The 13824-nt window shown below is 46.6% G+C and overlaps 1 protein-coding gene across 3 annotated transcripts in view; it reads right to left on the bottom strand.

The window, feature by feature from the left end:
- The window catches only part of LOC116950250 (helicase SRCAP-like), a 28267-nt gene extending 19113 nt beyond the window's left edge, over positions 1 to 9154 (bottom strand). The window contains exons 1-9 of one of the 3 annotated variants that reach the window (XM_032967906.2): positions 8934 to 9154; positions 5701 to 6633; positions 4506 to 4638; positions 3871 to 3937; positions 3588 to 3655; positions 3189 to 3470; positions 1846 to 2031; positions 1505 to 1645; positions 495 to 678 (exon numbers count right to left, since the gene is read on the bottom strand). In XM_032967906.2, coding sequence (XP_032823797.2) covers positions 495 to 678; positions 1505 to 1645; positions 1846 to 2031; positions 3189 to 3470; positions 3588 to 3655; positions 3871 to 3937; positions 4506 to 4638; positions 5701 to 6608 — 1969 coding nt within the window. In that variant the 5' untranslated portion in view covers positions 6609 to 6633; positions 8934 to 9154. The other 2 variants (XM_032967908.2, XM_032967907.2) reach the window with 2 other exon arrangements.
- Between the last annotated feature and the right edge of the window lie 4670 nt (positions 9155 to 13824).

The following is a 13824-nucleotide window of genomic DNA, read 5'->3' as shown; positions in this document are numbered from 1 at the left end:
CAGCATCAAATGCTAAATTGCATCAAATCTGATGCTCGCATTTAAAATTAAATAATCCTCATTGGTGAATTTGTAATTCCATGTGTTTAATTAGATTTTTCTACAGATGGCAGTGACATGCAATAGCCATCCCACAGTCAGAGCCATCCATCAGGTACGGCGAATCGGGGTGACCCGCCCTAGGCCCCGCGCTTTGTATATATGTATAACTTCTTTCACACCGTATATAGCCAACTGTGCTAATCGGAGGTGCGGGGGAAGGACAAACTAAACACAAAGCCCAGGAGGGGCCCCACGCTTCCACATCACGGTGTCAGATGTAATAACCCTGGTTTAGTTTGAGGGCCTAACGGGGCCCCCCACATGGTGATTTTCCCCGGGCCCCGCAACCCATTATAGACGACCATTTCTACGCTATATGTATTTGTAATGCGTGCCGTGTTGTTTAGAGATGTGTTGATGTCTCAGTCTTGACGACAACATCCCGCACTTACCGGCCTCCGTGCGTGCTGGGCTCGAGGAAAGGGACCCCGTGTGAGAAGTAGCTATGGAGTTGTTGAGGCCACGGCTCAACCAGTCTGAGTACTTCTCAGTCTGATCCACGATGTAGTTCAGCTGCTTGTCCAGGGCCTTTTTGCGCTTCTCCTCTGCGAGGCTCTGCTGCTTAAACTGCACCACCTGATGGACCACAACCAGAGGTTCCAATCTCTTTGGACTTTGTGCATTCTCACTTTATTAATCCCTTAGCCCCGTGTATTGTTTTACAGCCAGAGGTCGCAATGTAAATGTAGAATCTTCCCGAAATGAAACCTATTTGTCCGAAACGCCATGTTTATTACCGTTTCCCCTCAGAAATAAGTGTTGCTTTAAGTAAAAATGTTCTGAGAAGCGTTGGTATACATGTTTGGCGCTCTGAGCCATTTCAGCTGGGTCGCCATTGAAAGACCTTCTTGGCTCAAAAGGCCTTACCAGAAATAAACAGAATGACTTAAGCGTCATCATGTCGTATACTGCTCAGTTCAAACACTGGTTAAAGCCCAATGTCAAATTGTAACAGGGCAGAAAACAATGAAATTAAATTATTCGAAGTAGATTTTTGGGTTACACCACAATTATTTTATCAATGTGGCCTAACCCAAAAATGTAAATAATAATCATGATGAAAAATAAGAATAGACTTTACCCTTTCTAGGAATAACACAGGTGTAAAGATACCTTTTGCAAGTCATCAAGTCTGCATTAACCACATACTTGTGGCAAAACACACACACATGCTGATAATATATGCATTGTCTTTGAAACTGATTGGCCTACACCAGAAAGGATAAAACCTATTATTATTGTTCATCATTTTATACACTTGCAAAAAGATCCATAAGAATCATAATAATGGCAGTAAAAACCTACTTTTGCATTGCGTCCATTTCACATGCTGTTAAACTTAGGAGGCAATCGTTTCTACTGCAGAACAAAATGTGCGCCACATGGCAGCTGTGAACCACACCTTCTCAATATTGGTCCAGAAGTACTTCACTTCTTTGGCAATGTTGGCAGCGATGCGGCGAAGTTTGGACAGCTCCTCCTTCTTGGCCCTCTCCTCCTTCTGCTTTTGCTCCTCGTGGAAGCGCACCACAGTGCGGGCCAGCTGTGTACAGTTATAGCGTGCCAACACGTCAGTGTGCGTCCCTCTGTCATGCTCAACAGCTCAATCGAGGGTATCATGACTGAAAAAAGTCTGCCAAAAGGCCACTGTGCCAGCTGCTTGTGGGGCAGGACATGGGCATATATGCCTCGTCAACAAGACACCAATATAAACACACACGGTAGTCAACACAGCATTGTTACCTTTTTAGCGAGCGCACGCTTCCACCGGCGCTCCTGGGCGAAATCCCCCGCCAGCCACTGCATCTCTTCAAGTAGATAGTCTCTGTGAGTCTTGGGTCTGGGTGGCTCAGTTACCCGAGTGAGTTTCTTGAGTGACCACAGGCCGGCCTTCTTGAGGTGTGCCACCCGCTGCTGGATATCTGCTTCCTGTGGCCAGACCATACAGTCAATAGGCTCTGCACATTGCCAAAGGCAAGACTGCACTTGAAACTAATTAAAGCACATTTTGTTTAAATGCAGGTCTGTCCAGCTGAACGAGCGTTATTCCTGCAACGATTCGCTAAAACAAGCAATTTGAACTCAGAACCTTTTGTTCGCAAACCAAGCAAAATGTTCGCTTATCGAGCAGACGGATCGATAAACATGCATCCCGTGGCAGCTGGGGGCGCACAGTAGCCCCGCAGCTGTTTATGTTGCAACTCTCCTGTCCTGAGTGGACGAGTGTTTGGTCGTGTGGGAGAAGAGGGTCTTGTGGTGGCACTCTTAATGGGTGGGTGGCGGGAGGGGTCATGTTACGGTTAGCGCACAGTGCTACAAACCCAGCGACCAGAGTTCGATTTCTGCTCACGGCAAAGCACCAGTCACGATTATCTGAACCGGCTTCAATTTGTCGTACTCGCACAAAAAAAAGTTGAAGGAAAATTTTGGGGCTCAAACTTAGCTCAGCTTTTACCATGGGAGCGAGTCGATGGGAAAATGATGATCGTTAAAGGAGTTTTCACTTAGCGAGCAATTTGCGCGGAGCGTATCTCACTCGTTAAGCGAGACACGTCTGTAAAAAAATGTTTACCTGCATAATCTCTTTGAGATGGAACATCTCGTTTTCAAGGGTGTCAAGTGACACGTAAATAGGAAAATATTATTATTACTACTACACTTATTTACCTAGGAAAGCCTCACCAATACTTAAGACTGTTTTTCAAAAGAGCCCTGCATAGTATTGGCAGTAGGGGCAATGTTGCTGTGTGTAATGCCAAATGAGTAGGTAATTTTAGCATTGGGATGTTTGGCCAATAACAATTAACGTGTATGTTTTTTTTATATTAAGTAAAGCAAGTATTATAAAAGTTGATGCTATTGGCATTAACAATAAAACAACACATTTTTATGACATTTTCGCACCTCCGATTAAGCACGGTTGGCTACGTACGGTGCAAAAGAGGGTTCAACCGACATATACACATTTTAATCAAGAAATATCAGAGCGTGTTTAAGTGCCTCCACTCCACAAGTAAAAACTTCAAAATGAAGCATTCAAAGTTGTCCACAAGCTCTGCCCAGAGACACCGATCAGACCTGCACACCTGCTTTGCCCGCTCAGCGATGTCGTCCTTGCCATCAATGGCGGAGGCGCAAACGGAGGAAATGGAAAGCGATCGCGGCTGCGAAGACGCGTGCCCCCTCGCCCCAGTGCTGTGGCTGCCAGGCAGGGAGGTCTGCAGGTTTCTGCTGACAGGGACACCGGTCGACCCTGCCTCCCAAGTGAGTGAGCAGTGCTGCCGCGTCACCCGCGTTGACCCAGGAGATGAAACCAGCGCGGCAGTTCGGCTGCTACTTCGTAGAGGACCAATGCCTTCTGGAGATGCCTGCAACAAGCAAATGTGCATCCCCATTACTATAAGCGCATGCACCGCTTGCCTTTCTGCCTTTGGAAAATTAAACAATTAAGGCAACATTCATGAACCATTGATTGTGTTACCCACCTGCTTTGCTAACGATGTAGTGTTATGAATAGTTGGTCCTTCTGAATTGCCAGAAGTCAGCACAGCAGCTGCGTGCAAATAAAGAGTAAGCATTTTTATGCATTCGATAGCGGTAATAACCAACACCGACAAGTATGATATGTTTACTACTGGGCAAATTGCAAAAAAACCTCTGCAATGTTTTTCATACACAACAAATAAATATACCGTGTAGAGCTCAAACAGAACAAAAACAAATAGTGAGTAGCTACTCTGCAAAATGGACACAAACCACTTTAGTTACCTGCATGGTGGTGCTGGATACCGACGGCATGGCCACTTGAAGCAGCAATGGTTTCTGAAGAGCCCTCCTAGTGCAAAACAAAACACTTTCAGCCCCGTCTTCTCGACCACAGATTAAGAAATGTATGTGTGGGGGGTTCTTTTGATATACTATTGCATTAATGGATTCTTGAATCTAAAGACCCTCATGAATGTCACGATGGCTGGAGATAACAAGTGTCGCAGGCTATCATTGGCACCGTTGCGAGGAAAGACGACAACCATGCAAGCAAATCCTGCAGTGATCTAGCCAGCCGGGTGTTGGAATGGTTGACACTTTTAAAGTCACCTTCCTGCTAATTTCGGCTGGCCAAAATCATGACATTGCTCATCTTAATAAGGGCAACCAATCATAACTGTTGTTCACAGCCATAAATTGGAGGCGACATTCAACTGAAAAAATATCCATTGGTAGACAGACTAAACCCGAGTCTCCTTTTCACAGCACCATACGTAAAGCAATTAACATATACCTCTAAAAAAGTTAATGCATACAACTATTAATTTTTATTTTACCAGGTAGCGAATTCATTTACTAAACAATGCAACGTTTTATACGTGACCACTCACTCAATGGCGTTCCAATACTGAGCTCACCTCTTCCGCGTCATCAAGGCTCTTCTCCTGCAGAAAGAGCTGCAGTGGCTGAGGCGGCGGCTTCTTCAGAAAGATCTGTAGGTCCACCATGTTGCCTCCACGTTGCAAAAAGTATAGCTCGCTCACCTGCTCCCTGTGTGGAGGAAGCTGCGTGTGAGTATTTCCATTTCAGGTCAAACACCAACAAATGGACTGCTTTGGCAGCAGGCATGTAAACCACTCGCTCCACAATTCTAGCAATTGTTGCGGCTAAACAATGGATATTTTTTTGCCGTGTACCTATTTGCTGTACTGTCTTATGCGACGCATTAGCTTAAAGTACAATCAATGTATATTTGTATAGATGAAAAACATTTTATTATTACCAGCACAATAGATTTATAATGTAAATTATATATAATTTTAGTTCATTTGTAGACGTTATATGGCTAAATGGATGTGAACATTAATAAAAAGTGCCCAAAATGAATGGGTTAATTCAGTTATGGGGTGCCCTGGTGTCAGCCTCAACAAACCTACGTATTAAAACAGCTTTAACAAAACACATTATTTCCAGTAAGAGTAAATGTAGCCAATATACAGCTTGGAATGCGTTTCAGATTGCTTTTTTATGTCATATTACACATTGTAAAATGTTAATAACAAAAATGAAACTACCGAAAATCATGGCCATTTATGGAGTACTAAATCCTATGCTACAATGGTTATTGTACATTTCTACTAGTGACTGGGACTGCCTGAAATGTGCCTTTTCAGTTCAGTGTGACGTCACAGCTAAACGAGCCACAATTGCTTTGCAGCGCACTTCACTTTTAGAGTCAAAGTCGTGCGACGTTCCAACGTGCCCATTGGTTCGGGCCTCTCCAAAAAAGCATCATGTGGGATACAATATATATACGCTTTCACTATGAGGACAAACTTGACCTTTTTCCTGATAAAGCGGTGTAAATGACTAGGATGGTGAATTCTTAACACTGAGGATGCTCTATTCACAACGCATTTATCTGCTTCAGCAATTGAGCATGTTTCATTTGCCTCAAAACTAATTTATTTCCAACTGCTTTTGTGTTTAGTATGTTGTCCTTCTCCCCACACCTCCGATTAGCACGATTGGCTATTGGCTACGTGAGGTGCAAAACAAGTTCAACGTACATACATACAAAACCAAAATGTAGGTGATTAATGCTGTCACTACCTGTGTATCACCCGCAGCTTTTGCATTTCACTCTGGTTATGTTCGCAGATCAGTCCGCTCAGTCGACTCTTCTCTAGAAGTTCGACTGCCTGCTCTATGTTTTTCACATCGCCGGATTCCTCCGGACACACGGAGGAAGAAGTGCTGTGCGGTTCAGAAATGGTCACTGTACTCGTCAGCTGTTCTGAAGTTGAATTATCTTGCTCCATGTCATGTGACACAACGAAATCTTCTTGCAAGCTTCCCAACTCGCCGCTTTCCAGCGTTGTTGGCAAGTCTGCTTTGGTCAAAAAATTCTCGAAGCTGGACAGAGAACACTCCTCCTGCACCACTTCAAGTGAATTCTCTACGACAGTTTCTATTTGGTTTGAGGGACATTCGCTCAGGGAATGTTGTAAACGATAAGCCACTGGCGAGTCCAGGACATGCTCTGCAAAACATGCCTCTGACAACTCATGACCAGTCCCCAGGAGAGCCGCATTGACTTCTGGTGACCGATTCTTTACGCAAGGACTCTGAATGCTCTGCCAGACGTGGGTTTGGAGTTGGGAATCTAATGTTAGTGTTTGGTCAGGTTCGAGAAGTCGCGTGGACAACAGTTCCTCCTTAAACTCTGGACTTGTTCCTGGAATGATGTTTGCATTTTGAGACGCGTCGGAATCTCTGCTCATCCCGGGAATGCCGTGCTGGTCTGTCGAGGTCAACACAGGTCTGTGAACGCCCATGGCTTCTGAAGAATCCTGCTGTGCAGGCTGAGCGCTGTGGACGGCAGCAGGAGGTTGACTGGATATAATCCCATGACCAGTCTGTTTGTTGCTGCTGCTGCCGTCGTTGCTGCTGCTGATGGTTTTCTCCGATCCCGGTCCCGACAGTCTCACATCCAGCTTGTCTTCCTCATGGTACATCATCAGAATGCCACGCCAGTACCTGCCCCTTTCAACAGAACGAGAAGACGGATTGGAATGCTAATGGTTTTTTTTTTCAGGATGATCAATCCGCTGATCAATAGCATTTACACATGGTGGATAGCATGACTGCAGACGTAATAGATTTTAGTGGTTATATATTTTTACATTTCATTTTAACTATTTGGGTTTCCTAATCTTCAGCAAATGAAGACAGAAATAAAACGCGCTAACGAGCAGTTGTTAACAGTTAAAAACGTTTATGCTAATTCATTCCGTGCGTCTGAATATTCCGAAGGGAATCCGAATTCGCGGTTTCCAACAGCAACGGAGCGATGTTTATCCAGATCCTCACTTCCAGCGAGCACGGCGAAACGACCGATAATCAGTACAAACAAGAACATGACCACGGTACAACACAGAGCACATAATGAAGAAACTCGTTCTGTGCACACAGCCATACAAACGTGCAAGAGTACAGACGTATAGAGGCAGGCGTACAGCAGGCATTCGTACAGAGACATACGTAGAGACATTCGTACACGGAGACCTTCGTACCCAGACATACTTACACGGAAACATCCATACGCATACAAACGGAGACGGAAACATGCGTACAGAGACTTTCGTACAGAGACATGCTTAAACAGAGACATGCTTAAACAGAGACATTTGTAAACAGAGACGTGTGTAAACGGAGACATGCGTACACAACGAGCGCATAGGCCGCCCCTTCATCCCTGCAATGATGGAAACGCGGGGCGGCACGTGACGCGCCCCACGTGGCCACGGTGCCGGCAACTCGGGGGCCGGCCCGGGGAGCGCGCGCAGGCAGCGCGAGCCTCGCTCTTTGTCTCCTCCCCGCGTCGCGGCCACCGCGGCCCCGTGTGCGGAGGCCCCCCCCCCTCCCCCAACCTCTTCCCTCCCCGTGTGCCTTGGGACCCCAGGGACGTGGCCACCTTGGTGGCGCATCGAAACAGCCACCAAACAAACCGCGCAGTACGCAAGGCGCCACCGTGACCGCCGACTGGCGAGATGCAAAGTGGCAGTCACCGCATTAACATTCACGGAAATTCCCTCGTGAGCGCCGTCTGCTCCAGACGCCCTTCCCGGGTGGTGCTCAGGGTATGGGCGCTGCCGGAGACTCTGCCATGGCGAATGTTGCACACGCGAATGTTAGATTCGGACCGGGTTAACCTGCGGCGTTTCCCCGTGTTGCGCGAATGACTACAGAAGCGCCGTGTAGACCGAGGTAACAATGTTTGTGCAGCCATTACACAACCATGCTGCCGATGGCTCGTGCGAACAGCGTGGAACCCTTTCTCACGTAAACAGGTAAAGGTGCAAACCTGCAATTAGTTGCTCACGCCACTGCTGGTGAAGAGTGCCTCCAACTAAAGGGAGCTTCTACGGAGCCCCTCCAAATTGTTTTTGGCTTCTTCCAAAGTTGATGAGACGTCATGGGGAGGTGAGAGTACTCACACTTTACCCCACCAAACATGACCCTTACTGATCGAACTTGTAGCCCCTTTGTTTTAATCTCACGTTAACAACGAGGCCGCACTCCAGAAATCCGCATTGACCAGCGTGGTGAAGTATGGTAATGCCTACTCGGAGCCGATTACGTGACGAAGCCTTCGGGCAGCAGTGAATTGACAAAGGGGACTTGCCAATAAAGCTGGCGTTTACATCGTACGAACCTCATAACCCGGTCGTCCTATACCCTGTGGCAAGTCCGCGTTGACCAGATGCTAACCCGTGATATACCAATGTTGTAACCGTATTAACCCCCCCGGTGTTGTTAAACTCGGCGCTAACTCCGTGCTAACCTCATGGTAATTCGATGTACACCCGGTGGTTAACTCCATTGTAACCTCGCGTTATAACACACGGTGCCATCCCTACGCTAACCACTACGGCAAAACATACTGATAATCGGGCGCTCGTTTGCACGTTAACCCACTGTAATCCCCGCGTTACCTCGAAGTAATCCCCACGTTACCCAAGGTAACGCCACCCCGCCCGGGGCACGATTCATTTTGCGCTGTGAGGACCCCCCCCCCAACACAAATAGTCGTCCGAGCCGCACACGGCTCGAGTGCCAGAAAAAAAATACGGTACCATTTTTTTTAAACCGGTAACAGCCACAACTCCGCGTCAAATTATTCCAGTGCGGAAGAAACGCCGAGAGTAATTCTCAGCGGCGAGACCGAAGCGCTGGGGGAGGGAGGACGCGGGGGGGGTAGAACGACTTCAAATCCGCGCCGAGAAACCCGCGGCCCCGCGCGCCGCCATGTTGGATGGCCTCCACATCCGTTCGCCACTCACCTAACTTTCCTTCACAAATATTTCGATGAAGGGCGCGGCATCCACCCGAATCGCGTCGGCATCCGTGTTCCCCGGAGCCCGATGTAACTTTTCGTATACAGTGAGCCCGCGAAACGCGCGCTCTGCGGGGCGATATTTGCGTGGGAAACATCCGCCGCGGTGAGAGGCCGGGCCGCGAGCGAAATGGCGGCTCTGGTGGGGGAGGAGGAGGCGGGGGGGGTACTCGCGTGACGCCACGGCCGCCCGCGTCTCGCGCCGCCTCGCGATTGGCTGAGAGCGCGAGGCGGAGGGGAGCTTGAAACGTGCGCGGCTGGGCCGCTTTGAGCTCCCGCAAGCAGCCAACAACAAACACCACAAACACCACCACTGTAACACCACTGTAACACAACAACAAACACCACAAACACCACCACTGTAACACAACTGTAACACAACAACAAACACCACCACTGTAACACCACTGTAACACAACAACAAACACCACCACTGTAACACCACTGTAACACAACAACAGACACCACAAACACCACCACTGTAACACCACTGTAACACAACAAACACCACAAACACACCACTACTGTAACACCACTGTAACACAACAACACAACAACAAACACCACTACTGTAACACCACTGTAACACAACAACAAACACCACAAACACCACTACTGTAACACCACTGTAACACAACAACAAACACCACAAACACCACTACTGTAACACCACTGTAACACAACAACAAACACCACTACTGTAACACCACTGTAACACCACTGTAACACAACAACAAACACCACAAACACACCACTGTAACACAACAACAAACACCACTACTGTAACACCACTGTAACACAACAACACAACAAACACCACTACTGTAACACCACTGAAACACAACAAACACCACAAACACCACTACTGTAACACCACTGTAACACAACAACAAACACCACAAACACACCACTGTAACACCACTGTAACACAACAACAACAAACACCACAAACACACCACTGTAACACCACTGTAACACAACAACAAACACACCACAAACACCACTACTGTAACACCACTGTAACACAACAACAAACACCACAAACACACCACTACTGTAACACCACTGTAACACAACACAACAACAAACACCACTACTGTAACACCACTGTAACACAACAACACAACAACAAACACCACAAACACCACTACTGTAACACCACTGTAACACAACAACAAACACCACAAACACACCACTGTAACACCACAAACACACCACTACTGTAACACCACTGTAACACAACAACAAACACACCACTACTGTAACACCACTGTAACACCACTTTAACACAACAACAAACACCACAAACACACCACTACTGTAACACGGCACAACAACAAACACCACAAACACACCACTACTGTAACACCACTGTAACACAACAACAAACACACCACTGTAATACCACTGTAACCCAACAACAAACACCACAAACACACCACTACTGTAACACCACTGTAACACAACAACACAACAAACACCACTACTGTAACACCACTGTAACACAACAACAAACACCATAAACACACCACTGTAACACAACAACAAACACCACAAACACCACTACTGTAACACCACTGTAACACAACAACACAACAACAAACACACCACTACTGTAACACCACTGTAACACTGTAACACAACAACAAACACCACAAACACCACTACTGTAACACCACTGTAACACAACAACATAACAACAAACACACCACTACTGTAACACGGCACAACAACAAACACCACAAACACACCACTACTGTAACACCACTGTAACACCACTGTAACACAACAACAAACACACCACTGTAACACCACTGTAACACAACAACAAACACCACAAACACACCACTACTGTAACACCACTGTAACACGACAACACAACAACAAACACCACTACTGTAACACCACTGTAACACAACAACAAACACCACAAACACACCACTACTGTAACACCACTGTAACACAACAACAAACACCACAAACACACCACTGTAACTCCACTGTAACACAACCACACCACCACTGTAACACCACTGTAACACAACAACAAACACCACAAACACACCACTGTAACACCACTGTAACACAACAACAAACACCACAAACACACCACTACTGTAACACCACTGTAACACAACAACAAACACCACAAACACACCACTACTGTAACACCACTGTAACACAACAACAAACACCACAAACACACCACTGTAACACCACTGTAACAACAACAAACACCACAAACACACCACTGTAACACCACTGTAACACAACAACAAACACCACAAACACACCACTACTGTAACACCACTGTAACACAACAACAAACACCACAAACACACCACTACTGTAACACCACTGTAACACAACAACAAACACCACAAACACACCACTCTAACACCACTGTAACACAACAACAAACACCACAAACACACCACTCTAACACCACTGTAACACAACAACAAACACCACAAACACACCACTACCACCACTACCACACCACTCTAACACGGCACAACAACCCAACAACAAACACCACCACCACTACTACCACACCACTCGTGACTGACAAGAGATGCAACACGAACACCCTAACGGCACAACCCTCATACGCCACGCAGACCCCACGCGTTGCCCCTCGGCCTCTCTCTCACAACACTCCACTACAATTCTTAGTCCATGGGCCCCAGACCAACTAACAAAAGATCTCTTATTGGTACCACCTGAGGTGGCAAAGTCTAGTCATGGTTTTTGTAATCCTCCAGTGTGTGGGACACATTCTGATTTGATAACCTTTGCGGAGTGGCAGCTTGGTTGTAGTTACCGTGACTTTTATACCAATACCCTGTGACAGGCGTCCAGAACGATGAAGTTGACATTATTACTGAAAAACTACCTCGACCAAAGCCAGTTAGGTCACAAACTGGTCTTTATTGGTTTAAATACACAATGAAAGCACAGGATAATAAGGATTATCATCGTGAGGTAAAGAACTACTTGAATATTATGAACATTGACATTCGCATATACTTAGTCAATGATACATGTAATCCCATATATATCGTTATTGATGGGAATATGTGAAGAAGCTCTGTGTGTACTTAGATGGTGTTAACAAGGGTAACCAAGTCCAGAATGACCACACTGTGCATCAATGTATACTGCTACTACCACAGTAATACCATCAGAATCACCGCCCTGTGTCACTCATCAAACTGCTCGTCTATCTCGTCATCTGACTCCCTGAGTTCAAAGTCAGGTTCTGGATCATCCTGCAGTTGTTGGTTACTGCAGGTCTGTAACCTACACATGTCTGTGCATGGCAGTCCATTTGACAGGCACGTGCAGCTTGGCATTTTGCATGAACGCACACACTTGCATGCCAGCAGTTCCAAGACCACATCTGGTGCGGGTGGGGAGCACATCCAGTAAATGGCCAGCTTGCTTTCATCGTCTGTCAATCCATACCAAGGACGTGCGGTCAGGGGAGGCAGGGGAGGCAGGGGAGGCAGATACTCACCTGTCATAACTCCAATGCAAGTAGCTGTTACGAAACACGTCCCCCCTCAGTGAGGCAGATGTGATAGCTGCCTCCCCTGGTGCTTTTTCATTGCAGTTTCATGAAATAAGTTACCTGGAGTATGGAAGGCGAGGAAATGAAATGAAGGGGTCTACAAACATTATATTGGTGACATACTGAGATAGTAACAGGCACGCGCTTATTGCCCGCGCTCCATCCAGTTACTGAGGGGTTGCGCAATCAGAGGGGAGGCTGAGCTCGTCGCTGCCTCACCTCTCGTCTCTTCCTGCAGTATTTGCAGCGGAGCTCCGCAAATTTGGCGATTTTGACAAAAAAAATATTGGAATCGTACAGAAATTACATTTATAACACAGATCAGTAGAAAAATCTTAATATTCATTAGATTTTTTTTTTACTTTTCGTAACAACTATCTTCATTGGAGTATGACAGGTGAGGCCCTCCCTCTCCTGACCATACGTCCCTGCTGGAGAGTGATGTCTGCACCCCGGTTCAGTCTTTCAGCATTTTTGATCGAAGTCTGTCGGTAGACATAAAAACAACATCAATCCTCTCACTCTATGCCCCTCGTGGAGGACCTGGGTCAAGGCTGACTCTGCCACCTGTGCAAAGGTTTTGATGTTGCCATTCATGTTTTGGACCAGGCTCATCCCATAGATGATGGAAGTAGATGGGGTTGGGATGTCTTCTGCAGGAGACACATTCTTTTCAAGCTCTCTGGCAAGTGCAGCCTTGTTTGTTTTTCGTAGGGACCCATCAGCATTTGCCAGTGCCCATGGCAGTGGGCCCAGTGGGTGGGCAAGGACATCCTTCATATTCTTTGGGTCTTTTGGTAAAGCCACGAAGATAGAAAAATAAAAAAAATATAAGCACCAATCTATTCATATTCTCCTTTCTGGCTTTCAGCCACCAGGATCATGTGGTTGAACAGGTTTCTATCTGCCTTCAGAACCACATTATATGCTTTCTTTCTATGTGCTGTTTTTGTGCAGAATTTGCTTGGTCATTTTGTCGTGGATTTTCACAGATGGTGGGTCCTCAGCTAACCTTGTTGGCTTGAATACCTGGTAGACCTCTTCTCCTATCTCAAGAGCTCTCAACTGCTCCCTGGTCACATCAGCTGGAGCCATGGTGCCAGTGGAGAGGCTAACCAGATCTGTCTCATCAGGGGACATAGGATCGATCCAGTTATTCTCCATAAGGTCAATGAGACACTGGACATCTGCTTAATCTCTTTTGATCCTTGGACTCTGTAGATCTGGATGGGACGGTTTGGACCTATCAGGTCTCTTAGCTGTC

The sequence above is a fragment of the Petromyzon marinus genome, chromosome 38, assembly GCF_048934315.1.
Source record: "Petromyzon marinus isolate PM22_M1 ecotype Great Lakes invasive population chromosome 38, UKy_Petmar_22M1.pri1.0, whole genome shotgun sequence".
Lineage (NCBI taxonomy): Eukaryota > Metazoa > Chordata > Hyperoartia > Petromyzontiformes > Petromyzontidae > Petromyzon > Petromyzon marinus.
The sequence above is the reverse complement of the archived record's forward strand: the minus strand, read 5'-3'. Positions and strand labels throughout refer to the sequence as shown.